Source organism: Mauremys reevesii, linkage group 21 (assembly GCF_016161935.1).
Source record: "Mauremys reevesii isolate NIE-2019 linkage group 21, ASM1616193v1, whole genome shotgun sequence".
NCBI lineage: Eukaryota > Metazoa > Chordata > Testudines > Geoemydidae > Mauremys > Mauremys reevesii.
In genome coordinates, this window is record NC_052643.1 from 12073563 (window position 1) to 12092998 (window position 19436).

Here is a 19436-nt window from a genome sequence, read left to right on the forward strand (position 1 = left end):
CTGTCACTCTGAACCATTGACACCCCCTGGCTTTGTACAGAGGCGCCCCAGGGTTCGATTTCCCATCAGTCAGGAAGCGGGAGCTCCAGCAGGCTGTCTCCGGGTGGAACCCATCCCAGCTGTCCATGCAGAGTTTGCCTTTCACGCCCTGCGCTGGTCTGTGGCTGTGCTGTTCTCGCAGCATGTTTGTTTTGCTCGGGTCTGTCTCGGCACGTGCCCTGTTGCATCCATCTGGCTTTTGCTGCCTTGCGTTTCCCCGCTGGCTTGTCATCACGTTTCCTTTTCAGGGTTTCACACCAAGTTTCTTTCTTCTCTTTCCCCTCCCCTCGCAGCCCAGGGCGGGTGTTTGAGTATCATGGAGCGCCCCCTTGGCTGGACTGCCGGCTCTCCCCCAGCAGTTTACACAGTCCTGCCTTTAGCTGCCTGGCCTGGCCTGGCCTGTAAGCAGCCTAAACCAGAGCACCAGCTTCCGGGCGGTGAAGGAAATGCAGCCTGCTGTTTGTCCCACTGCCTGCCCATGGGGTTACGATTGTGGATTTCTGCACTGCAGATCTTCCCTTAACAAAAATCTAAATAGAAAAGTCCCGGGGACAGGCGACCATGTGTCTGCAGTAGAACAGGGATGCTGGGCCCGATTTGCTTCTGCCACTGGTGCAAACCAGGAGTGACTCCAGTGGAGCCAGTGAGTTAGCCTGCAAAGACTGCACAGGGGAAAGAATAGTCGGGCTCGGTGCTCTCTGCATCTGTATGGGCTCGGCACCCCATCTCCACTTGCAGCACGACACGCAGCTGCCTGGAGATCCTGCAGACTGGTGCGAGATATCTGGGCCTTTCTTCCTGCCCTGCTCATTGGGCAGTGTCCAGAGGGATGCCCTTCACGCTCTGCATTGGCTAACAGTGCTCCAGGGAAGCCTCAGCACCCACTAGGGTGAGTCAGTTTAGCCCGCCCCAGGCCTCCTGCTGCACGTGTTTCTGGCATTTTAACCTGGGCTAGTGCAGCTCTGCAACGACCTGTCCAAGGAGGAGTGAGGGTGATCCTCTCTCCCCGGTTCCCACCACACCCAAGGACGGGGGTGAGAATAGGAAGTAGATGGGATGAGGATGGAGCGCAGTGTATCAGAGCCTAATGCAGGTATCGGTGCCATTGCAAGCTAGATCTTGCTACCGTCACTGGGGGACGGCGTTGGTGTGAGGGGTGGGTTCTGTGTGTGTGCATGTTTGTGTGAGGGAGGGGGGGTGTGTGTCTGTTTTGGAGTGAGGGATAGTGGGTGTATCTGTGTGTGTTGGTGTGGAGGATGGGCTGTGTGAGTGTGTGCTGCTGTGAGGGTTGGGGTGTGTGTGTGCTGGTGTGAGGGATGGGCTCTGTGTGTGTGTGCTGGTGCGAGGGATGGGCTCTGTGTGTGTGTGTGCTGGTGCGAGGGATGGGCTGTGTGTGTGTGCTGGTGTGAGGGATGGGCTGTGTGTGTGTGTGTGTGCTGGTGCGAGGGATGGGCTCTCTGTGTGTGCTGGTGCGAGGGTTGGGGTGTGTGTGTGTTGGTGCGAGGGATGGTGTGTGTGTGTGTGTGTACTGGTGCGAGGGATGTGTTTCACTTGAAGGTATAAGGCTTTTAGCAGGATGGATTTTGTCCCGCCCTCACTTTCAGACTGTTATGGTCCCACTCTGAGCCTCTGGGATCCCCGTCCGCCTGTCCTGTTGTGATCTGCACAGTGGCTATAAGAGTTGAGGTCGACCAGGGCCCTGTCCTGGGAGGAGGGTGTTCTGCTGCTCTGTGGGACAGACACCAGGCCTGGGCTGCCAGGGTGGCCTGCGATCTCAAGGGGGGGTGACAGGAGCACTGTGTGTTTGTGACACCACCATAACTTCGTCCGCCCAGGGTCCGCGTGGTCCCGGCAGGGGCTGGCGCGCGGGCGTTGTTCTTTGCCTGCTCCCTGCCGGATGGGGAGTGGCTGATGTGTTGCTTTTTCTCTCCTGCCCTCACGCAGACCTGGGCATGCCCAGCCCGTGCCTGAGCGTGGAGTGCACCTTCGGGGCCACCTGTGTGGTGAAGAACCGGGAGGCGGTGTGCGAGTGCCAGCAGGTGTGCCTCAGCCGCTATGACCCCGTGTGCGGCAGCGACAACCGCACCTACGGCAACCCCTGCGAGCTGGACGCCATGGCCTGCGTCCTCAGGAAGGAGATCAAAGTGAAGCACAAAGGGCCTTGCGGTGAGTGGGGCGGGGGCTCTGTGGAAGGAGAACCTCGAAGCCAGGAGGGGGGAGGCGCAGGAGGGCTCAGAACTAGCTGGCAGGGGCGGGGTTATGGGGACACAGAGCTCCCCACCCAGTCCGGCAGACTTTTCCACCCAGCCCCAGCATGTCTCCTCCACTCGCAAGTCCTTAATCTGCTGCAGGGCAGCCCCATCTCATCCCATGCCACCCCAGCAGGCAATGGGACTTTCTGCTCCACCGGGCCACAGGACCTGAATCACTGGCATCCCACCAGAATCTGCTCTGGTGGTGAAGGGGGGCTGGTGGCTGCCCCTTCCAAGCAGGCCTGGGGGTAGACTGCAGCCCCACCGTGCTGGTTGCTGTTGGAGTCTGTAGCTCTAGTTGGCGTGGGGTGAGGTGTTGGGTCACGTGACTGCTGACCCCATGGGATGGCACCACAGTAGCTCTAGGAACAGAGGGGTCCAGTGAAGAGAGATGCCCAGACATTCCTCTAACCCCCTGCACCTGGAGCTTGCAGCATGCTTTGCAGACACGGAGTGCCCTTAGCCTCCCAACCCCCACAGCGAGATAGCAGGAGCCTCCTTGTTTTACAGAGGGGAAACTGAGGCAGAGCACAGGCATGTGACTTGCCCAGCTTTGTGCAGTGAGTCACTGGCAGAGCTGGGGATGGAACCCAGGAGTCTAGATTCCCAGCCCTGCGCTCTCACCACTGAACCACTGTGGATCCTAAGGAGCGCCTTGCTTCCCTGTGGTCCAAGAGTTTTTCAGCAAGTTATATTCCTGATTAGAGAGGTTACCCTCTTCCCCATGGGATGGAATCTCCTGCCCAGCATGGGGACGAAGCAAAGTGTTCAGATTGTTCCTAAAAGCACTGAGGCTTTCCCTGTAATCCAGGTGTTGTGCTTCCTACTGTAGAAAGTGCAGAGGGGCTGCTAATGGTGGACTGAGCTCAGTGGGGATAGGCTGAACACGGGAGGTTGCTCTTGGAAAGAGTGAGTCAATAGGATCATTGCCTACAGGTAGAATAAGCATTAGGAGTCAGGACTCCTGGGTTCTGTTCCTGATTTTGCTGCTTTGCTTCCCCTGGGCCTCAGTTTCCCCATCCTGGGTGGCTTGCTAGGCTAACTGAATTGAAAGGCGTTGGAATCGGCTGCAGAGCAGGTGGCTGTGGCTGTTAATCACTTGAGAGTCAAGCTGGATCCAGGCTGAATGAAATCTCTGTGCAGCATAAGCCCCCAGCGCTGCCTACTGCAGTGTGCTTTGTGCAGAAACGCTCCGTTTCTCACCCCAGGAGCGTTTCTCTGGTTTGGGGCTGGAGCAGCGCATGTGTCTGCGTGTATCTATCCGTGGCTTGCCATTCCCTGTTCCCCGTGCCAGGCAAGCGCCCGCTTAGATCACCCACAGCCCACTCAGACGGCAATGAAATCAGCAGGCCCCCCGGCGAGCAGAGAGAATGACGCAGTTCACTGGTACCCGCCGCTCGGGAAGGTTATTCCTTCACCTTCCAATGGCTTAAAAATAACAAGAGTCTCAGCAGAAGGGGTTGATTTGGGGAAAGGAACCAATCTGGGTGGTGGTTTTTCCTTTCTCCCTATAGAGGTATTGGGGGGAGCACTTAGGGGAAATATGCATGTAAATTGCTTCTCTGCGCAAAGCCCGCCCTGGCTGCTTTACCAGTCTGATGCAGGACAATTAGCTGCTACAAAAGTTTGAACAGGAGGGGGCGGGGGGGGCTGCCCAGGAGCGGCTGCGGCCGAGATGCGGGAGAAGCTTGGAGGTAGCATGGGGGGTGTCCAGACTTAATTACAAAATGCGTCCCTCTGCCCCCGTTAGAGAGAAACCATCCACCTCGCTCGGTCCTCCACCCCCCTGCTAATGCGTACACCCCTTATCCAATTAAAGGGCCTTTCTCTGCCTTGGGAGGAATGATTGATCGCTGTCACTCAGCCACCTGCTGCATCCCACAAAGAGCTCATAAAGGCCTTTCCTGCACCTTTCAAAATGCACCACAAGAAAAAACCAAATGCCCAGGGATGGCTGTCCTCACTGTCCCTTAATCCTAGCGCTCTGTGTCCCTCCGCCGTGATCTGCTCTTGGTTCCAACCCCGCCACCCTTCTGAAATCAGGGAGGTTGCTTAGGCGGGATTTAGCCAACTGTGTTTATGACAAACTAGGGTCATCCTGCTTGCAGTCTGAATGCTTGTCTGCTATGCTCCAGGGGTTATCATGAGCTAATGCCCAGCTATATATGCCATGACGTGGGGGGGTGGGGGGGGGAGCGGTTATGGGAGGTATGCAGAATGCCACAGCCAAAGTTCAGGCTGGCTGTTTAGTTTCTGAGTGTGGGATCACGTTGCAGCTCTTGGCACAGATGGCAGCTCTGCGTTACGCAGGAGGGACACTTACGATGATGAAAAGAAATTTTAATGCTTAGAAAAGAGGGATGTGTGTGCACAGTTCACTCCTGGAACTCACTGCTACAGGATATCAATGAGTTCCGGAGGCTTCAGAAGCAGATTAGGCATTGATATGTGCACTAAGAATATCTGCAGTTACCTGAGAGACGATTGTCATGTAAAAGGAATATAAACACCCCTGCTTTAGGGCATAAACGGCCCCTGACTTCCTGGGACTCAGGAAGAAACTTCCCGCACGCCCATGGGCCTATCTTCCCATAGATCCTGCCTTCAACTGCCTCTCTACCCACTTCTGAAACCCACCAGTGGGCAGGAAATGGCAGGCTATAGATAGAAACATCCCAACCGACAGCTCATGCTAACCAGTCACGGGTTTGGGCTTTTTTCGCATCTTTCTCCCCACGCATCCAAAGCAACAGCTGCTGCGTGAAAGTAAAATGAGAAAAATCTCCCTCGAGCCAAATTCCTGGTGAATCGAATGGAGGAGGGGAGGGGATGCTTCTCTTAAAGAGGAAGTTATCTGGTGAGTCACTGAATGCACAAGGGCCATGACAGAGGAGGTGCTGGCTGGCTCTGGGCTCACCTGCAGTGAAGGACTGCGTGTGCTGGGGAGGTACGTGCATCATGCAGACAGCGTATATGGGGAAAGGGAGATGACGTGTCACTATGAATTACAAACACATCCAGTCCTGGGGACATCCTGATAAACCAGAAGAAGGGGGCTCGGCAGGTCACGGTGCTGCCAGAGCCTTGAGAGGGGTTCATTGCGCTTGGACGTGAGGTTAGAGCCTTCTGTGACACATGGGCCACCATCCCTCGAAGCAGCTCCCTGTTCCCGTGGAATTCCCGGGCCTGGCCTTGAGACTTTGCTCTTCTCCTCTACACTTATAGCTGCTGCTAGAGCAGTGGGGCAATTGCCCGGGCTTTGTGCAGCCCTCTCCTTGGTGTTGCTATGGACGGGGCTAAGCTGGGACCTTGGGATCCGCAGCCGTGTTTTAGGGGTGTTCCATCCCAGGGAGTCAGTGGCTCCTGTTGTCGAGTCTGGCTGGTCTCTGCCTGAAGCCGGAGCTTGACTCCCCATCATCCTGCGAATCCAGCCCGCGTTTCAGCCTCCTGCAGCCTCCCCGGGGCAGCCCCCATCGTCTCCTGCTGCCGTATCTCCAGGATGACCCTGCAAATGCAGGGCTGAGTCTGGGCCCTCTGAGCCTGCCCTGCAGGAACTCGATGGAACCCAAAATAATCCTTGGGGCCCGCAACCCACCGTGCTGTGGCCTGAGGCTGGGGATGTGCAGCGCCTGCATGAGGACAATGCCTACCCAGTGGCAGCCATGTCTCGCTGGCTTCAGGCACAAAGCAAGAGCTGGTGGCCCGGCTGCAGGGAAAGGCTGCCCAGACTGGCTGGAGGCCATTCTTTGCCTCACTTTGGTGGCTATTGTGGGGTGATCTTTCTTTTTCACAGCATTCCAGGGGGTTTTGATCTGTACATGCCCAGAAAACCCCCTGCAGCCCACCCAGCCCCATGGAGTAGAGTGCTCGCCTCGTCTGTGTCAGTCAGGCTGTAGAGAGAAGACCAGCCCTGCTTTTCTCAATGGGGGGGCGGGTGGTGAGGGCGGGGCTGACAAGTGGGTTTGGCTAAATGACACCCCCCTTGTTAGCTTCTGCCAACAGCAGGGTGCAGGACTGGAGCGGGCTGGGAAAGTGGGACTGCCCCGCCGAGCAGCGCCGGCCCCACCTTCCTCTGGGAGTAACTGGCTCCAGAAGCACCCGGGATCCAGAACCTAAGATAAAACCTCCCCTCCCCCTCATTTCCACAGCCCTGTCACCGAACTCCTGCCCAGCCGCCCCGCTCCCCTGCAGATCTCTGAGAGGTTGCCCCCAGGAGATTTGCAAGCTGTCTGGGCCGTAGCCCTTGTCTCTCTGTGGCTGCTGATACCAGGGCTAATTTATCAGCCTTTGTAACTGCACTGGCCCTGCACTACCTCCAGCCCTGTTTAGAGCTGTAATGGCATATAACTCCAGTAATATTTCATCTCAATTACCCCGGCCCTGATGGGTTTTATGGCTAAGCCTCTCTGCCTCCGAGTGCGTCTCCTTCCTTCTCTGCCCACCCTGCTCCTTCCTCCCCCCACCATACTCCCTGGGGCTCCCTGGAGGGCAGGGTAGGGGGGTTGGATGGCATTTGACTGCTGCCTTGACACTGGGTTCAGAGACCGCTGCCTCCCGCATTCAGTCCCCCCATGCCTCCCAGAGTCTAGAGCGGAGGCAGACCTTGGGGTCGGAGGCAGGCGTTGATGGATGCTGCTGGAGAGGTTACTCATGCAGCTATCTCTGGTGCTCCCGTGACTCTCGGGACGTTCAGCCCCTCCCCTCCAGCGCCCCTCTCGAGTTCAGCCTTGGCCCGCAGAGATGTTCAGTTATGGCCTCATAGGAGAGACTCTCTATCATGCTCCTGTCTCTGGAGTGTCTCGGTGGCAATGGGTCCTTCCCCGCCCTCCACTCCTGCAGAAGCAGGTGAGTGCTACAGACACCGCGCTCAGCTGTACAGTTAAAGGGTTAACGATGTCCCCACAGAACACTGAGAAATACGTAGAACAGTGGGCCAGATCCGCCACTGGTGTAAATCTCCATGGAGCAACACCAATTTACACCAGCTGGGCAATCCGCCCATTTATCTTTCCATTAGTTTTTTTTGCCTGTTCCCTTGTGGGCATTGACGATCCCTGTTACAAGTGTCTAACCCTGTTGCCATGGCCACCTTCCACCCTGGGGTCAATTTCACTCTTCTGCCTGAATTTCTCTTGGACTTGCTGCCCAAATCTGACCTAGAGTGTTGCTGTGCACTGTTAAAAGGCTGCTGTGTTCCACCCCAGAGGTGGCTGCATTTCTCTGTGGGTCTTGCTAGCTTGTAAAGTGCTTTGAGTTGAAAATTGCTATAGGGATATACAATACTTCGCATGAAGTCCTATACATGGGACAGTTGGGGAGCTGCGCTCATTTATCCCAGCTGAGGATTGGGGCCTTTTTTCCCCCCTCTCCCTCTCCAGCACAAAGTCTCCGCCCTCCATTTGCGACACTGTGATCGTTTCCGTGGATGGAAAAACTTGTGCGACGAGACCTGAAGCCAGGTGGCTTTTTGCCTGGATCTGGTTTCTGTTCCAATCTCTGGCCTGATCCAATGCCCATTGGAGTCAGTGGGACTTTTCCCGTTAGCCTCGGTGGGTTTGGGATCAGGCTGTCAGAGCAGATCTAGCTGCCGTGATGGTAACAATGAGCAGGATCTATGCTGTAGCCATTCTAGAGCAATGGCGGGCGATTGTCAGGCAGTGCTCTGCACAGACAAAGCCAGGATGTCCTTAAGCGATGAGCCCCTCTCCAGGCTAGCTGTCCTCTCCCCATTTCACGTGGCAGTGAAGGAGTGCAGCGCTGTTAACCCTGCCTTGCCTGGAGCGCTGACGCGGCATGCATTTGGGATAATGAGCCCCTGGATTATTCTGCAGGGCCTTGTTTTCGGCACCAGTGCTTAGTGACTTGACTTTCTCTCTGGGTTTCTTGTCCCTTTCTATTTTGATTCCTGCAGACCGGTGTAGCAAGTGTCAGTTTGGGGCCATCTGCGAGGCAGAGACGGGCAGGTGCGTGTGCCCAACAGAATGCATCTCCTCCTCCCAGCCGGTCTGCGGCACGGACGGGAACACCTACGGCAGCGAGTGCGAGCTCCACGTCCGGGCATGCACGCAGCAGACCAACATCCAGGTGGCCGCGCAAGGAGACTGCAGTGAGTTTGCAGGGGTACCTGTCCTTCCCTCCTGCCCCCATACTCCTTTCTTAACCCTTCGTGTTACTTCAGTTCCACCCTCCCCTGGGGAAAGGAATAAAATCCAAAGAGGTTTTGATCCAAGGAAGAAAATTGTCACCAGTGACCAATGACTTTGGGTGCCTCCATTTTTGGGTGGGGGGGGCCAACTTGAGACATCTTCAAGAGGCCCAATTTTCAGAGGACAGATGCTAGGCACTTTCTAAAAACCAGACCCCTTCAAGGAATGTCAACTTGAGCACCCAGATATGGAGGCATCCAAGATCACTAGCCACCATTGGCAATCATGTCTGGAGACAGATCTCGGGCAATAGGCTGGCGGATGGAATGGTTTTCATCACAAGAATTTCCTTGATTTGTTACACCCAGGCCGTGTCTGTGCTGGAGCTAGAACCAAGCTAGCCACAGCCATCTTTGCCTGCTCAGGTCCTCGGCTGGCATAGTTCACCCAAAGGCATTGGAGCGACGTCTGTCTAGCCCAGTTGGTTCTAGCAGAGTTTCCCTGCCCAGTTTGGACAGAGATTTCTTTATTTCGTTCCTGAGAGCCATCCTCAAACAGGCTTGAAATCCTTCGGTTGAAACTTTCAACGCTGATTAGGGATTTAGACACATTGCCATGAATGAAAGTTGTGTGTCTCAATCCCTTGGTCAGCTTGTAAATCTCAGCCACAGGGTTGGGTTTTTTTTCTATTTTCGAACAGGAGCTGAACGTTCTTCAGTGGGCATCACCCTGCAGGGCAGAGGGACTTGGTAGACGCCAAGGCTGTAAGCAGCCCATAGCGTCTTGCAGTAGCTCAGTTCTAATAGGGTCATTGCCAGCTCTGCCACTGACTCGTTTTCTATGAGATCTCGGGCAAGACCCTAACGCTTAGCCTTTCGAAGCCACCTCGGCTGTTGTGGTCCATGACGAGGGTTCCTAGGGGCTATGGTAATACAAATTAGAGTAATAAATGGATTCACACTTCCCATCCACCTGAATGGGAACGGGGCATCCAAATACCTTAGCCGGCTTTGAAAATCTCAGCCACAATCCTGGTGTGCCTCAGTTTCCGCGGCCACGATACAAGGGTAATATCTCCCCTTATGGGTGTCACGAAGCTTAATCAACCTTATAGAAATACCGACTGGAAGCTTGGCCGGGAAGGTGCCGTGCTAGAACCTTGCAATCGACAGCTGCCTTTAAACACAGCTGTACCATGTTCCTGTTTGGTCAGCGTGCCCCTTTTTTGGTTTCTTTTTTCCTCTCCCCTCAGGGGTTAGTTCCTACCTGATCTTCTCCCCCTGCCCTGCCTCCTCTCCCCCCGCAGCCCCATGCACTTTGGCCCAGCCCAGAACAGTCTGTGCTAATTTCCACAGGAACTAAAAGTGCCGATGAAATGCTACATTAGAACAAATGATACACTGGACCAAATAATCTCTCTCTCTGCCGCTGGGGCTGATGTGTCCCAGCTGAGCGGGGGCAGGGAACTAACGGATACGTTTCAGAGTGGAAACCTGAGTGAGCTGGAAGGGCTGCATGGGCTGCCCCATCAGCATCAGGCGCTGCAAGGCTGGGCTCTGGCCTGCTGCGGGTATGGGACTGTGGGTGCCTAGAGAGAGTCATTCAGTGCTTATAAGCAGAATGCACCGTTGGTCTGGTGTCCGCAGGAGCTGGCTACCTGCAACACCCGCTGACTTTCCAGAGTTGTGGGTGCTTAGGACTCTGCCGTGGGAGCCCACCCCCAGTTTCTTCTGTCCTGAGCCCGTTCAGGGATGGGTTAAGCAATCAGCAGCCAGGCCCTCTCTGAGGGCACAGCCCTCTGACACTGCCCGGGCTGACGATAGCAACGGGGGGGTTTCTGCGGGATCTCATGCCATTTCTCTCTCCCTCCCCGTTCTCCTCTCGCTTGCCCCCTCCCCCCAGAGTCGTGCGGCAGCGCCGTCTGCGCCTTCGGGAGCAAGTGCGTGGGCGGGCAGTGCGTGTGCCCGCGCTGTGAGAGGCAGCCCTTCTCCCAGGTGTGTGGCAGCGACGGCGTCACCTACGACAGCCCCTGCGAGCTGCAGGTGGCTTCCTGCCAGCAGAAGAAGGCCATCGAGGTTTCCAGGACAGGACCTTGTGAGGAGGGTAGGAAACTCCGTTCGCTCTGGTTCTGGGGGGCAGGAGGGTGTGAGGGATGGGGGGGATGGGTGGAGGGGGCTTGGACTTCCTCACACATGGAGTTTATATTGTGTGGTCGAAAGGCAAACGCCCAGAGCTCATGATTTGTGACTGGAATGTGGATGCCTTCTCTCTCTCTCTCTCATATCCCCCCACCCCGTCCTGCTGGGGCTAGGTACAACAGCAAGCTACACCGCCTGCTGCTTGGAGCCGCCTGTGACGTGCCCAGGTGTAACCCCCCTCGGGTTGCCGACAGAGCAGTCTCTTTGGCAGGGTTTCTCCCCTCCCTCTCCTGGTGCTCTGGCCTGTTGTACGGCAGGTGTATTTTAAAGGCTTCACCGGGTCTCCTAGCAATCCCCCCATGCGTGGACGTTGGCTGCTCCTCGCTCTGTATCATGGCAGGCGGATGGCTCTGCGATGGGAGTCGGGAGGCTCCTCTCCTGCCCTCGTGGGACGGGAGAGCAGCTTGCCCAAGCTCATTTCGGCGGCTGGCGCTGGGTTGTCAACAGCACCTGGCACCCACCCCCTTCGTCTTTCTAACTAGCGGTAATGAAAGTTGACACCACCTAATGGGCCTGGGCTAGGAGATTTATCACTGCTTTAATTTCACACTTCAGAGGGCCCAGGCTTGAGAGAGGCGTGAGGAGACGGAGCGGTTCCTGAGGCACGGTGCCCAGCTGCCTCACCCCTGCCCCTGGGACTCTGTTGGGGTCAGGCCCTCGGTTGCCATTAACTCAGCACTGGGCACCTGGGGAAATGTGTCTCTGCTGAGGCCAAGCTCGGCCAGGTTTCGGGGGGATCCCGGCTGCAGGCCCCCTCTGAGCAGCACTGGGGCAGGGTGTGGGGGAGATGGCGGCATGCAGCCTTTTAGAGTCAGTGAGTGAAAGCTGCTGGATCAACGGTCCTGGATAGCAAAGGCCTCTGTTTAGCCCCAGAGACAGCCTCCTGCACGTCTTGGCCTGCCTGCCCCGGCCTGGGGGGTCCCCTTTAAGTGGGAGAGCGGAGCTCAGTGTCTTCGGCCCATGCGACCCCCAGTGCTTCTCTCAAGTCTGGGGACAATTGATGCCAACGGGTTTGAAACCAGCAGCCCGCTCGACACAGGCCACAGAGGGTGACAGACCCGGACTGGATTTTAAGAGCCTGAGCCAAACCCATCTGCGGTCAAGAGAGGGGTCTTTTCACTGACTACAGTGGGCATGGGGACAGGCCCACAGTGGGAGTCCACGCTCCAGTGTCTGTCCCTGAGCTGGACTGGGCCAGCTTCACCCAAACTCACCTGGAGGCAGGGAGCTGCCAGCAGTGTCTAGGCAGCTCAGAGCAGTGTGTCCCTGGGCTGCTCTTTCCTGACTCCTCTGTACAGGTGAGGTGTGGGGCTAGCGCCACTGAAAGTGGGGGGTGGATACTGCTGGCTACAGCAAAGCTGAATGCGCCTAGGCTGTGCCCGCTTCCCTGCTGCTTCGCCTCAGTCCTCACCTGCAGCATCACCTGCTATTGCAGTCCACATGCCGCTCTGCCTGTGCACCTCCATCCTGCCCTGCCAGTCCAGTCCTGGAGCTCCCCCACAGCTCCGCCATACTGATCCCCAACAACCTCTGGTACACCAGTCCTGCCCCTCCTGCAGCTCTGCTGGGGCACCTCAGTCTTCACCTGCAGTGCTCTGCTCTGGGCCCAGCCACCCATCAGGGGTCAGGTTGAGCCTCCCAACTCATTTCACTGGTGGCCTGAAATCGATGAACCCAGGCCTCCAGAGTGGGAAGACTTTAGAGCAGTGCTGGCTGAAGGCCAATAGGGGAACAGCATCCCCCTTGTCCCTTCAATGTGTTAACTCCGTCAGCTGAGACCGTCTAGCTCATTGCTCATGTAGTTTAGCCAGATAGGGCTGGAGTGCTGTGGCAGGGCTAGGGAGAGTGGAAGACATAACATGGTGTTTGATCACAGGCCTCGCCAGGGAATTTCAGGTTGCTGTCCTTCCGAGAGATGAGTTTAAATAATTCTCTATGTAACGTCAGCTCCCATCCTTTGATCACTCCATAAAAAGGGGGCAGGTTGCTTTTTTTTTTAAAGCCTTTGAAATCAACATCTCTCTCTTGCTGCTGAGCGTCTCGTGGTTGGTTGAGGAGCCGAGTTGACATACAGCGCATTAAGTGTCTCTCTGCCAAGCCGGTAATCTTTGCCAGGCTGGACTTCCAACTGAAAACCAAAACCACCCAGGTCTCTGTGCTTATCTGAGCAGAAGGAATCCGTTTGCGGGGGTGGTGGGGGGAGGCTGGAGGGAGAAGGGAATTAAACCGTTGTGAAGCCAGCCGGCTGCTATTCGTACTGTGCGTGGGGCTCCCCAGGTAGATATCCGAGTTAGACAGGAGCTCTGAGCTTTTGCTTGCCAAGCCAATACAGGCGGAGCCCTGAGCTCGTCTTCAAGGAACCGCGCAAAGAGCTGTCCCCTTGTTACTGGCCACATGGCTGTATTCCGTCCTCATGGGGGGCTGGAGGCTCTGTCCTGGGGGCGGAGGGTCCTGCTGCTCTCGGGGGGGCCAGGTGTGGACTAGGAGCAGTCGCCCTCCAGGGTCCCCATCTTTCCTGTGCAGAGTGTGGCTCGGGGGGCTCAGGCTCTGGGGAAGATACCGAGTGCGACCAGGACCGCTGCCGGCAGTACGGGGGCTCGTGGGACGAGGACGTGGAGGACGACCGCTGTGTGTGTGACTTCACCTGCCTGGCCGTGCCACGCAACCCGGTAATTCCCCCTGCCTGCCCCTGGCTTTGGAAGGGAGCTCGGCCTAGTGAGGGGCTCTCTGCAGCCTCTCAGGCTGGAGGTCTCGCAAGCCCAGCCTGGCTCAGGGCATTGCCGCTCTTCTAACCCCGGCCACAATTGGGTGGGGCTGTGGACATCCTAGTGGGCAGGTGGGGGGGAGAAGTTCCCCCAAGCTGTCCCGGACTCACAGGGAAGAGGTTCTTGTTGTATCCCTCCTAGCCTGTCCCTCCTTCCCTCATCCCCCTTGTCTCAGAGGGGCCTCTCCAGCACAGCCAGCCCCCTTGCTCCCCAGCCAGGGCTCTGGTCAGAGCCTTTTCCCCGCCCAGGGGATGCCAGGGCTGAGGGACCCGTCCTGCAATGCTGGCTGGCACACGGCCCATCTCCCTCAGTAGCCGTTATTCCACCTGGTTAGTGCCGGATTTAGAATTCCAGCTTCCCTGCCCAGCACTGGCCTGGGGATGGGGGCACCCCGTGGGGCTCTCCACTGCTGAGAGGCGTAGGCAGCTCTCTGCCTGCTGGAGGCTGCAGACAGTGATCTCCCCACCCCCAATCCGCCGAGCAGGTGTGCGGCTCTGACGGTGTGACCTATGCCAACGAGTGTGAGCTCAAGAAGACACGCTGTGAGAAACGCCAGGACCTCTACATCACCAGCCAAGGAGCCTGCCGGGGTGAGTCCCCACTGAGGTTTGGACCCGGCTAGCATGGGTATTGGCCTTTAGCCAGCTCCTGCCTCACAGCATCCCATGCTCCTCTGCCATTTGTCTGGGGTGGCAACAGGGTCCCTTCTCTACCCTTTGGGCCACCACAGACAGGCTGGAGACTTTCAAGTTGCTAAACACTGTGTGTTACTTATTGGGTCCCCTCCGCCAGGTCGCCAGTACAGCCTCATGCAGCCGCATGCAATCAGTAGTAAATGTTCCCCTTAGCCTGCTCTCCAGGGAGTGAGAAGGCAAGATCTCACCCTCCTGGGATTCTGCATCCCCTGGTCCTTGCCAGCCTCCACCCTTGCACTTCCTTCCTGTCCTTTAACTGTTCCCACCATCCCCCGCAATTAAAGCTACTCCGGGGGGGAATGGCTAGTACTGCAGTGACCAGAGTACTCTGGGTTCCTAGCACTGTCACACCGACCAGTGCTGGGATTCAGACCCTGGGCTAGCGGGGCTGTGTCAGCCTTCAGCCGCTCCCTTCCCCGCAGCATAGGGAACTCCTCTGCCTTGCGTCTGGGACCACTGCTGGGATCAGGCTGCGTTGCTGGCGGGGGCCAGCATTAGTTTGTTGGTACCAATGCGGTGGCTGAGCCATTTTGTGCATCTGTTTGCTTGCCTGCATGCTGCTACTTGCATTGGGGAGGGCCTGGAGTCTGTCCCCCTGCCCTAATGCAGGGCAGAGACCAAGGGTGTTTGTGCAGGGAGGACATGGACAGACACATCTGCCCGGATTCCATGCATTTGTTATATTGCCCTGATGTAGCCCGGTTACAGCTGCGGTTCCCCGTCTGCCCAAGGTGTGACCTGTGTCCCTCCCTCTCTCCGTAGTTATTGGAACGCCTCCCCCACCACTCCTGGTTCTGCACTGCAGCCAGACCATCTATGGATGTTGTCCGGACAATACAACCGTGGCCCTCGGCGTGGGCTCAGCTGGCTGCCCAAGTGAGTGAAGCTTGGGGGGAATTTCTTGGAGACAGTGGGGTCCTGGATTGTGAATCCCTTGGGGACAGTGTGGCAATTCAGATCGCAGATAATGGGGAAAAGTCCTCTGCAGAGGATTACTCTTCTGTCTGACCCTGTAGAGCAGTGGATCTCAGCCTTTTCCACGCCCTTCTCCCATGTTGTAACAGAAAGAAGTTTTGGGGTCTCCTTCCCATCTAGCCATGGGAAAGGAAGGGTGGGGAGAACCTCCTCAAAAAATCTGTTGGCAACCCCCAGGCTGAGAACCTCTCCCGTCTCATATCTGCCCCATTCCAGTTCCTCCACCAGACATGCCAGATGTCTCCAGAGCCCGCAGCCTGGAGCACACCCACCCCCGAATAGAGAGAGAGCCGCACGTCTCTGCGCACACGCCCCCTTTGCCTTCTAAATTCCCAGTGCCTCTCGTTTTCTATAAAGCGCCAATTCCGCTGCCCTAAATCTGTGCGGGGAGCAATGCAAGAGGGTTGCTCTGAACTAGGTGCCCCAAACCTCCCTTCCTCTCTGGACAAGGACCAAACCCGGTGTGAGCTCTCGTGGTCTGCGCAGATGGCAGCTGGCTCCCGGTGGAGCCACGCTCGGGAAAGCCTTGGCAAGTGGTTGCCTTGTTTGTTTTCTCTAGGTTGCTCGCCATGTGGCAGCTCAAGGACGGGTAGCAGCGCCGCTCTGCCGCCTGTCCCTTTCTTGGATGGTAACAGACGTTTCTTAGAGCCTGAGCCAGCCTGGTGCTGAGCCTTCACATTACTGGGAGCTGAGGGTGCTCAGTGCTCCCAGCGGCGAGCCCTTCCCGAGGGCGTCTTGTGCCATCTCAGGGGGTTCAGGGCTAGTTCTGGGGCTGAGCTGGGCAAATATTGGCCCCAGCCCTGGCCCCAGAGTACGAGACAGATCCACATCCTCCCCGCACCGGTAGGTCCTTCGCAGCCCACCCCAGTGCTGACTGAGAGGTGACTCCGCGTCTCAGGAGGCTGAGTTGATGAACGCGTCATTAATATTTATTAAATAATTACCGGAGTCAGGGCTTTCAAAGACGGCGTGTTCGGAAAGGCATTAGCCATATATTAACAGCTGAGGCTGTGACCGACTGTTAGGAAAGCACATTAAACTGCGGAAATATAGTTAAAGCCGTGTATGGGCCTGGCTAATGCACGCTTGATGGGGATTTAGTGTCGTTTAATGTGCCATGTAATTTAATAAGCAGCGGTGTTCTGACAGACTCTCGTGGCACGGGGTCACCCTGGGTGGGCTTCAGCCCGAAGGGGCCAGCGTATGGCCCCACTTGGGCTGACGAGCTGACTTCCGCCTCTGCTCAGCCGATGGTCCCAGCCTTCGTCGCCCGCTCGTGAAGTTCTCAAAGGAACCCCGTCGTGCTTCCCCCCCATGCTGCCCCTTGCTCAGAGTTCCCTGTAACCACCCACAAAGCCACCTCGTTGTCCTCCCTCAAACGTTTCTTTGCCTCCAGGCATAGGTGCTGACTCTGTGGCTGGAGCACCCATGGAAAAAAAACTGTGGGTGCTCAGCACCCACTGGCAGCCCCACAGGTCAGCTCCTCCCACTCCCTCCCTGCGTCTCTGCGGATTAGCTGTTCTGCTGGGGGAGGAGCTGGGACAGGAAGAGGTAGGGGGAGGAGGCGAAAAGAGGCGGTGCAGGGGTGGGGGCTTGGAGGAAGGGGTGGAGTGGGGGCGGGCACTGGGAGGAATGGGGGTTGAGCACCCCCCGGCAACTCAGTAAATCAATGCCTGTGCCTGTAGGCCAGCAAAACATGACGCCGTTTAGAGAGCAGGTGTGGCAAGACCGCCCCCTCCCGACCCAGGGTCCCATTGATTCCCTGTGCTACGCCATCCGTCTGTCTCTTGTCTCCTTGGGGCAGGGACTGTCTTTTTGTCCTGTGTTTGTTCAGTGCCCAGCACGGTTGGGTCCTGTTCTGTGACTGGAACACAAATTATAATGGTCATCCTCTGGGTCAGTGACCCCCCCCCACACACACACACCCTAACCATGGCTGGAGATAATGATTTCCCCTTATGGCTCTCGCACATCCTGGGAAGTGGAGGAGGTGGGACACGACAACTGCTGGCCTCTCTTCCCTTTCCTGCCCCCTCACCCTGGATATTATGGGTTTATCCATCCCTCTCACCCCTGCTTCCCAGGAATACAGTGGCATCTCTCTCTTTCTCTGGATCTCCTCCCTCATTTTAGAAAGAGAGAGGAACGATAGATGCAAGCGAAGTGAGCACGAGTAGCTTGAAGGTTTTAACACGGCCCCATGGTCAGTGGGAGGATTTGAAGGGGAAGGGGTTTGGTAGGGGCAGAGGGAGGGCACATTGATCAGCGTCCTGGAATGCGGTATCGCCTCACCTGAGCGGATCAGGTCGGCCCATACAGCCAAGTTAAGGCCCCTCCTGTTTCAGGCCCTTGCTGATTGCTGCTAATGGGACTGAGGGTTTGCTCTCTTTGACTCTCTCAGGCACCTGTCAGTGTTACCCCTACGGCTCGTATGGGGGGGCCTGCGACCCCACCACCGGCCAGTGCTCCTGCAAGCCGGGGGTGGGGGGCTTGAAGTGCGACCGCTGTGAACCCGGCTTCTGGAACTTCCGTGGGATAGTCACGGACAGCAAGAGCGGCTGCACCCGTGAGTACCGGGGGGCGCCGGGGAAGAGGGTGCCTGGGTAGAGGAACCCACTGACCTTCTCCTGCTGCCCTACCACAAAAACAGTTGAATCCTGGATGTTCCCTGTCTCCCTCTGAGAGACCTTGACCTGAGTCACACCAGATCTTAACTAGATCCTGCTCATGGGAGGAGAGCCCAGCACAGGCCTCCTTAAATAAAACCGTACAGGGCTCAGGTTCTCGGTATTTCTGCAGTTCTCTGAGGCTAGTTCTTTGGGAACACGTCTCCAAACTGGAGCCAAGCATTCTCCAATGCTGCTGCATCAGACCCAGGTGTGAAATCACACTCAGGGGAAAGGGTTGCTTCCACCGTCTGGGGTGACATGGAATCTGGCCAGCACAGGATTCGGCAGGCTGGCTGCCCAGTCCATGGCAAGGGAACGTCAGACGTGCCCTTGAATCCCTGTCAGAGTCTGCACGGCCGATTCCCAAATCTGTGCCGACATCACCGGCAGTGCCCCTGTACAAACAAGGAAGTAAACAAAAAAAGCCATGTTAATTTCAAGCTCCATTGGAGACACGAGCCAGAAAGTCGATACGTGCCAAATGGGAAGAGGACAGGCTGGTCAGGGAAAGAAGAGTTATTTGGAGGGGATTGCAAACAATAGAGATGTGATTCTGTCTTTCTCGCTCTGTGAAATGATAGCGCTCTCTCTCTCCAGAGTGATAGATGTGTGTCGTGCTTCCACCTGGTCTTAGGTCAAGGGATTGAATACAAGGCTCAGGCTCTGGGATTGCAAGCTCACGCTTTACGATGACAAGCAGTTAAACAGGATGCAGGGGGCTTTGTTGATTCAAGCACAGGCCTGGGAGGTCAGGACTCCTGGGTTCCACTCCTGACTCTGGGAGTTAGTCTTTGTCTAAACATAGACACAGTAGCTGGGAGGTGATGCCAGAAAAGTTCAGACTGGAAATAGGATGCCAGTTTAATGGGGAAGGTAATTGGAATAGCTACCCAAGGGCTGTGGTTAATTCTCCACCACTCGGTATCTTTAAATCGAGATAGGATGTTTCTTCTAAAAGATCCTCTTTAGCGCAACCACAAGCTATGGGCTCAATGCAGGAATTAATGGACATAATCTCTGGCCTCTGGTATGGAGGAGGTCAGACTAGATGCTCATGGTAGCTCCTTCTCACCTTAAAATCTACAGCCAGACTCTCACTTGCCATAAGGGTCCTGTACACAATGCTGGCTATGGAGACTTGTAGTGAAGGTAAACGTAATTACCAAAGTGACCTTCGTGTTAATGAGAATGAGGGTCCGTGACTGTAATGGTAGGAACAGGAGACTTGGGATCCAGCACGCCTGGGTTCTATTCCAGCATTGGGAAGTATAGTGTAGGGATTAGAGACTAGTACGGGAATCAGGACTCCTGGGTTCTTTTCCTGATTCTGCCCCTGGCAGAACTCCAGGACTGTGAGGAGATCATGCCTGGTAAACAGGAGAAGTGTGAGACTGGAAATCAATGGACCCAAATTGGTGTACAGGAAATTAAGCCAAAGTGGTGGACAAAATCATGACAGGATGGGGTGTTCCAGCGATCACTCCCCTTTGGGAATCCCCAAAGGGACTCTGGAGGGAAACTTTTTCCTTCCCCACTGTTTTTCTTCTCTTTCCTCTCCCCCTCCTTTTTCCTTCTGGCTAATGAGTCTGGCTTAGCCAGCCAAGACTGCCGATTTTGCAACACTGCTTTAAAATTGTGACCAGGGAGGCAGCTAAAGGCAATGCCCTCAACAGCCCAATGCTGTTACAAGTTTGCCA

The 19436-nt window shown here is 56.3% G+C and overlaps 1 protein-coding gene across 6 annotated transcripts in view; it reads left to right on the plus strand.

The window, feature by feature from the left end:
- AGRN (agrin) overlaps positions 1-19436 on the plus strand; it is a 244154-nt gene that overhangs the window by 187129 nt on the left and 37589 nt on the right. For all 6 annotated transcript variants that reach the window (XM_039509023.1, XM_039509025.1, XM_039509026.1 and 3 more), the window contains 7 exons: positions 1984-2205; positions 8203-8397; positions 10340-10540; positions 13159-13304; positions 13885-13990; positions 14858-14971; positions 17472-17636. In XM_039509023.1, coding sequence (XP_039364957.1) covers positions 1984-2205; positions 8203-8397; positions 10340-10540; positions 13159-13304; positions 13885-13990; positions 14858-14971; positions 17472-17636 — 1149 coding nt within the window. The remainder of the gene's footprint in view (positions 1-1983; positions 2206-8202; positions 8398-10339; positions 10541-13158; positions 13305-13884; positions 13991-14857; positions 14972-17471; positions 17637-19436) is intronic.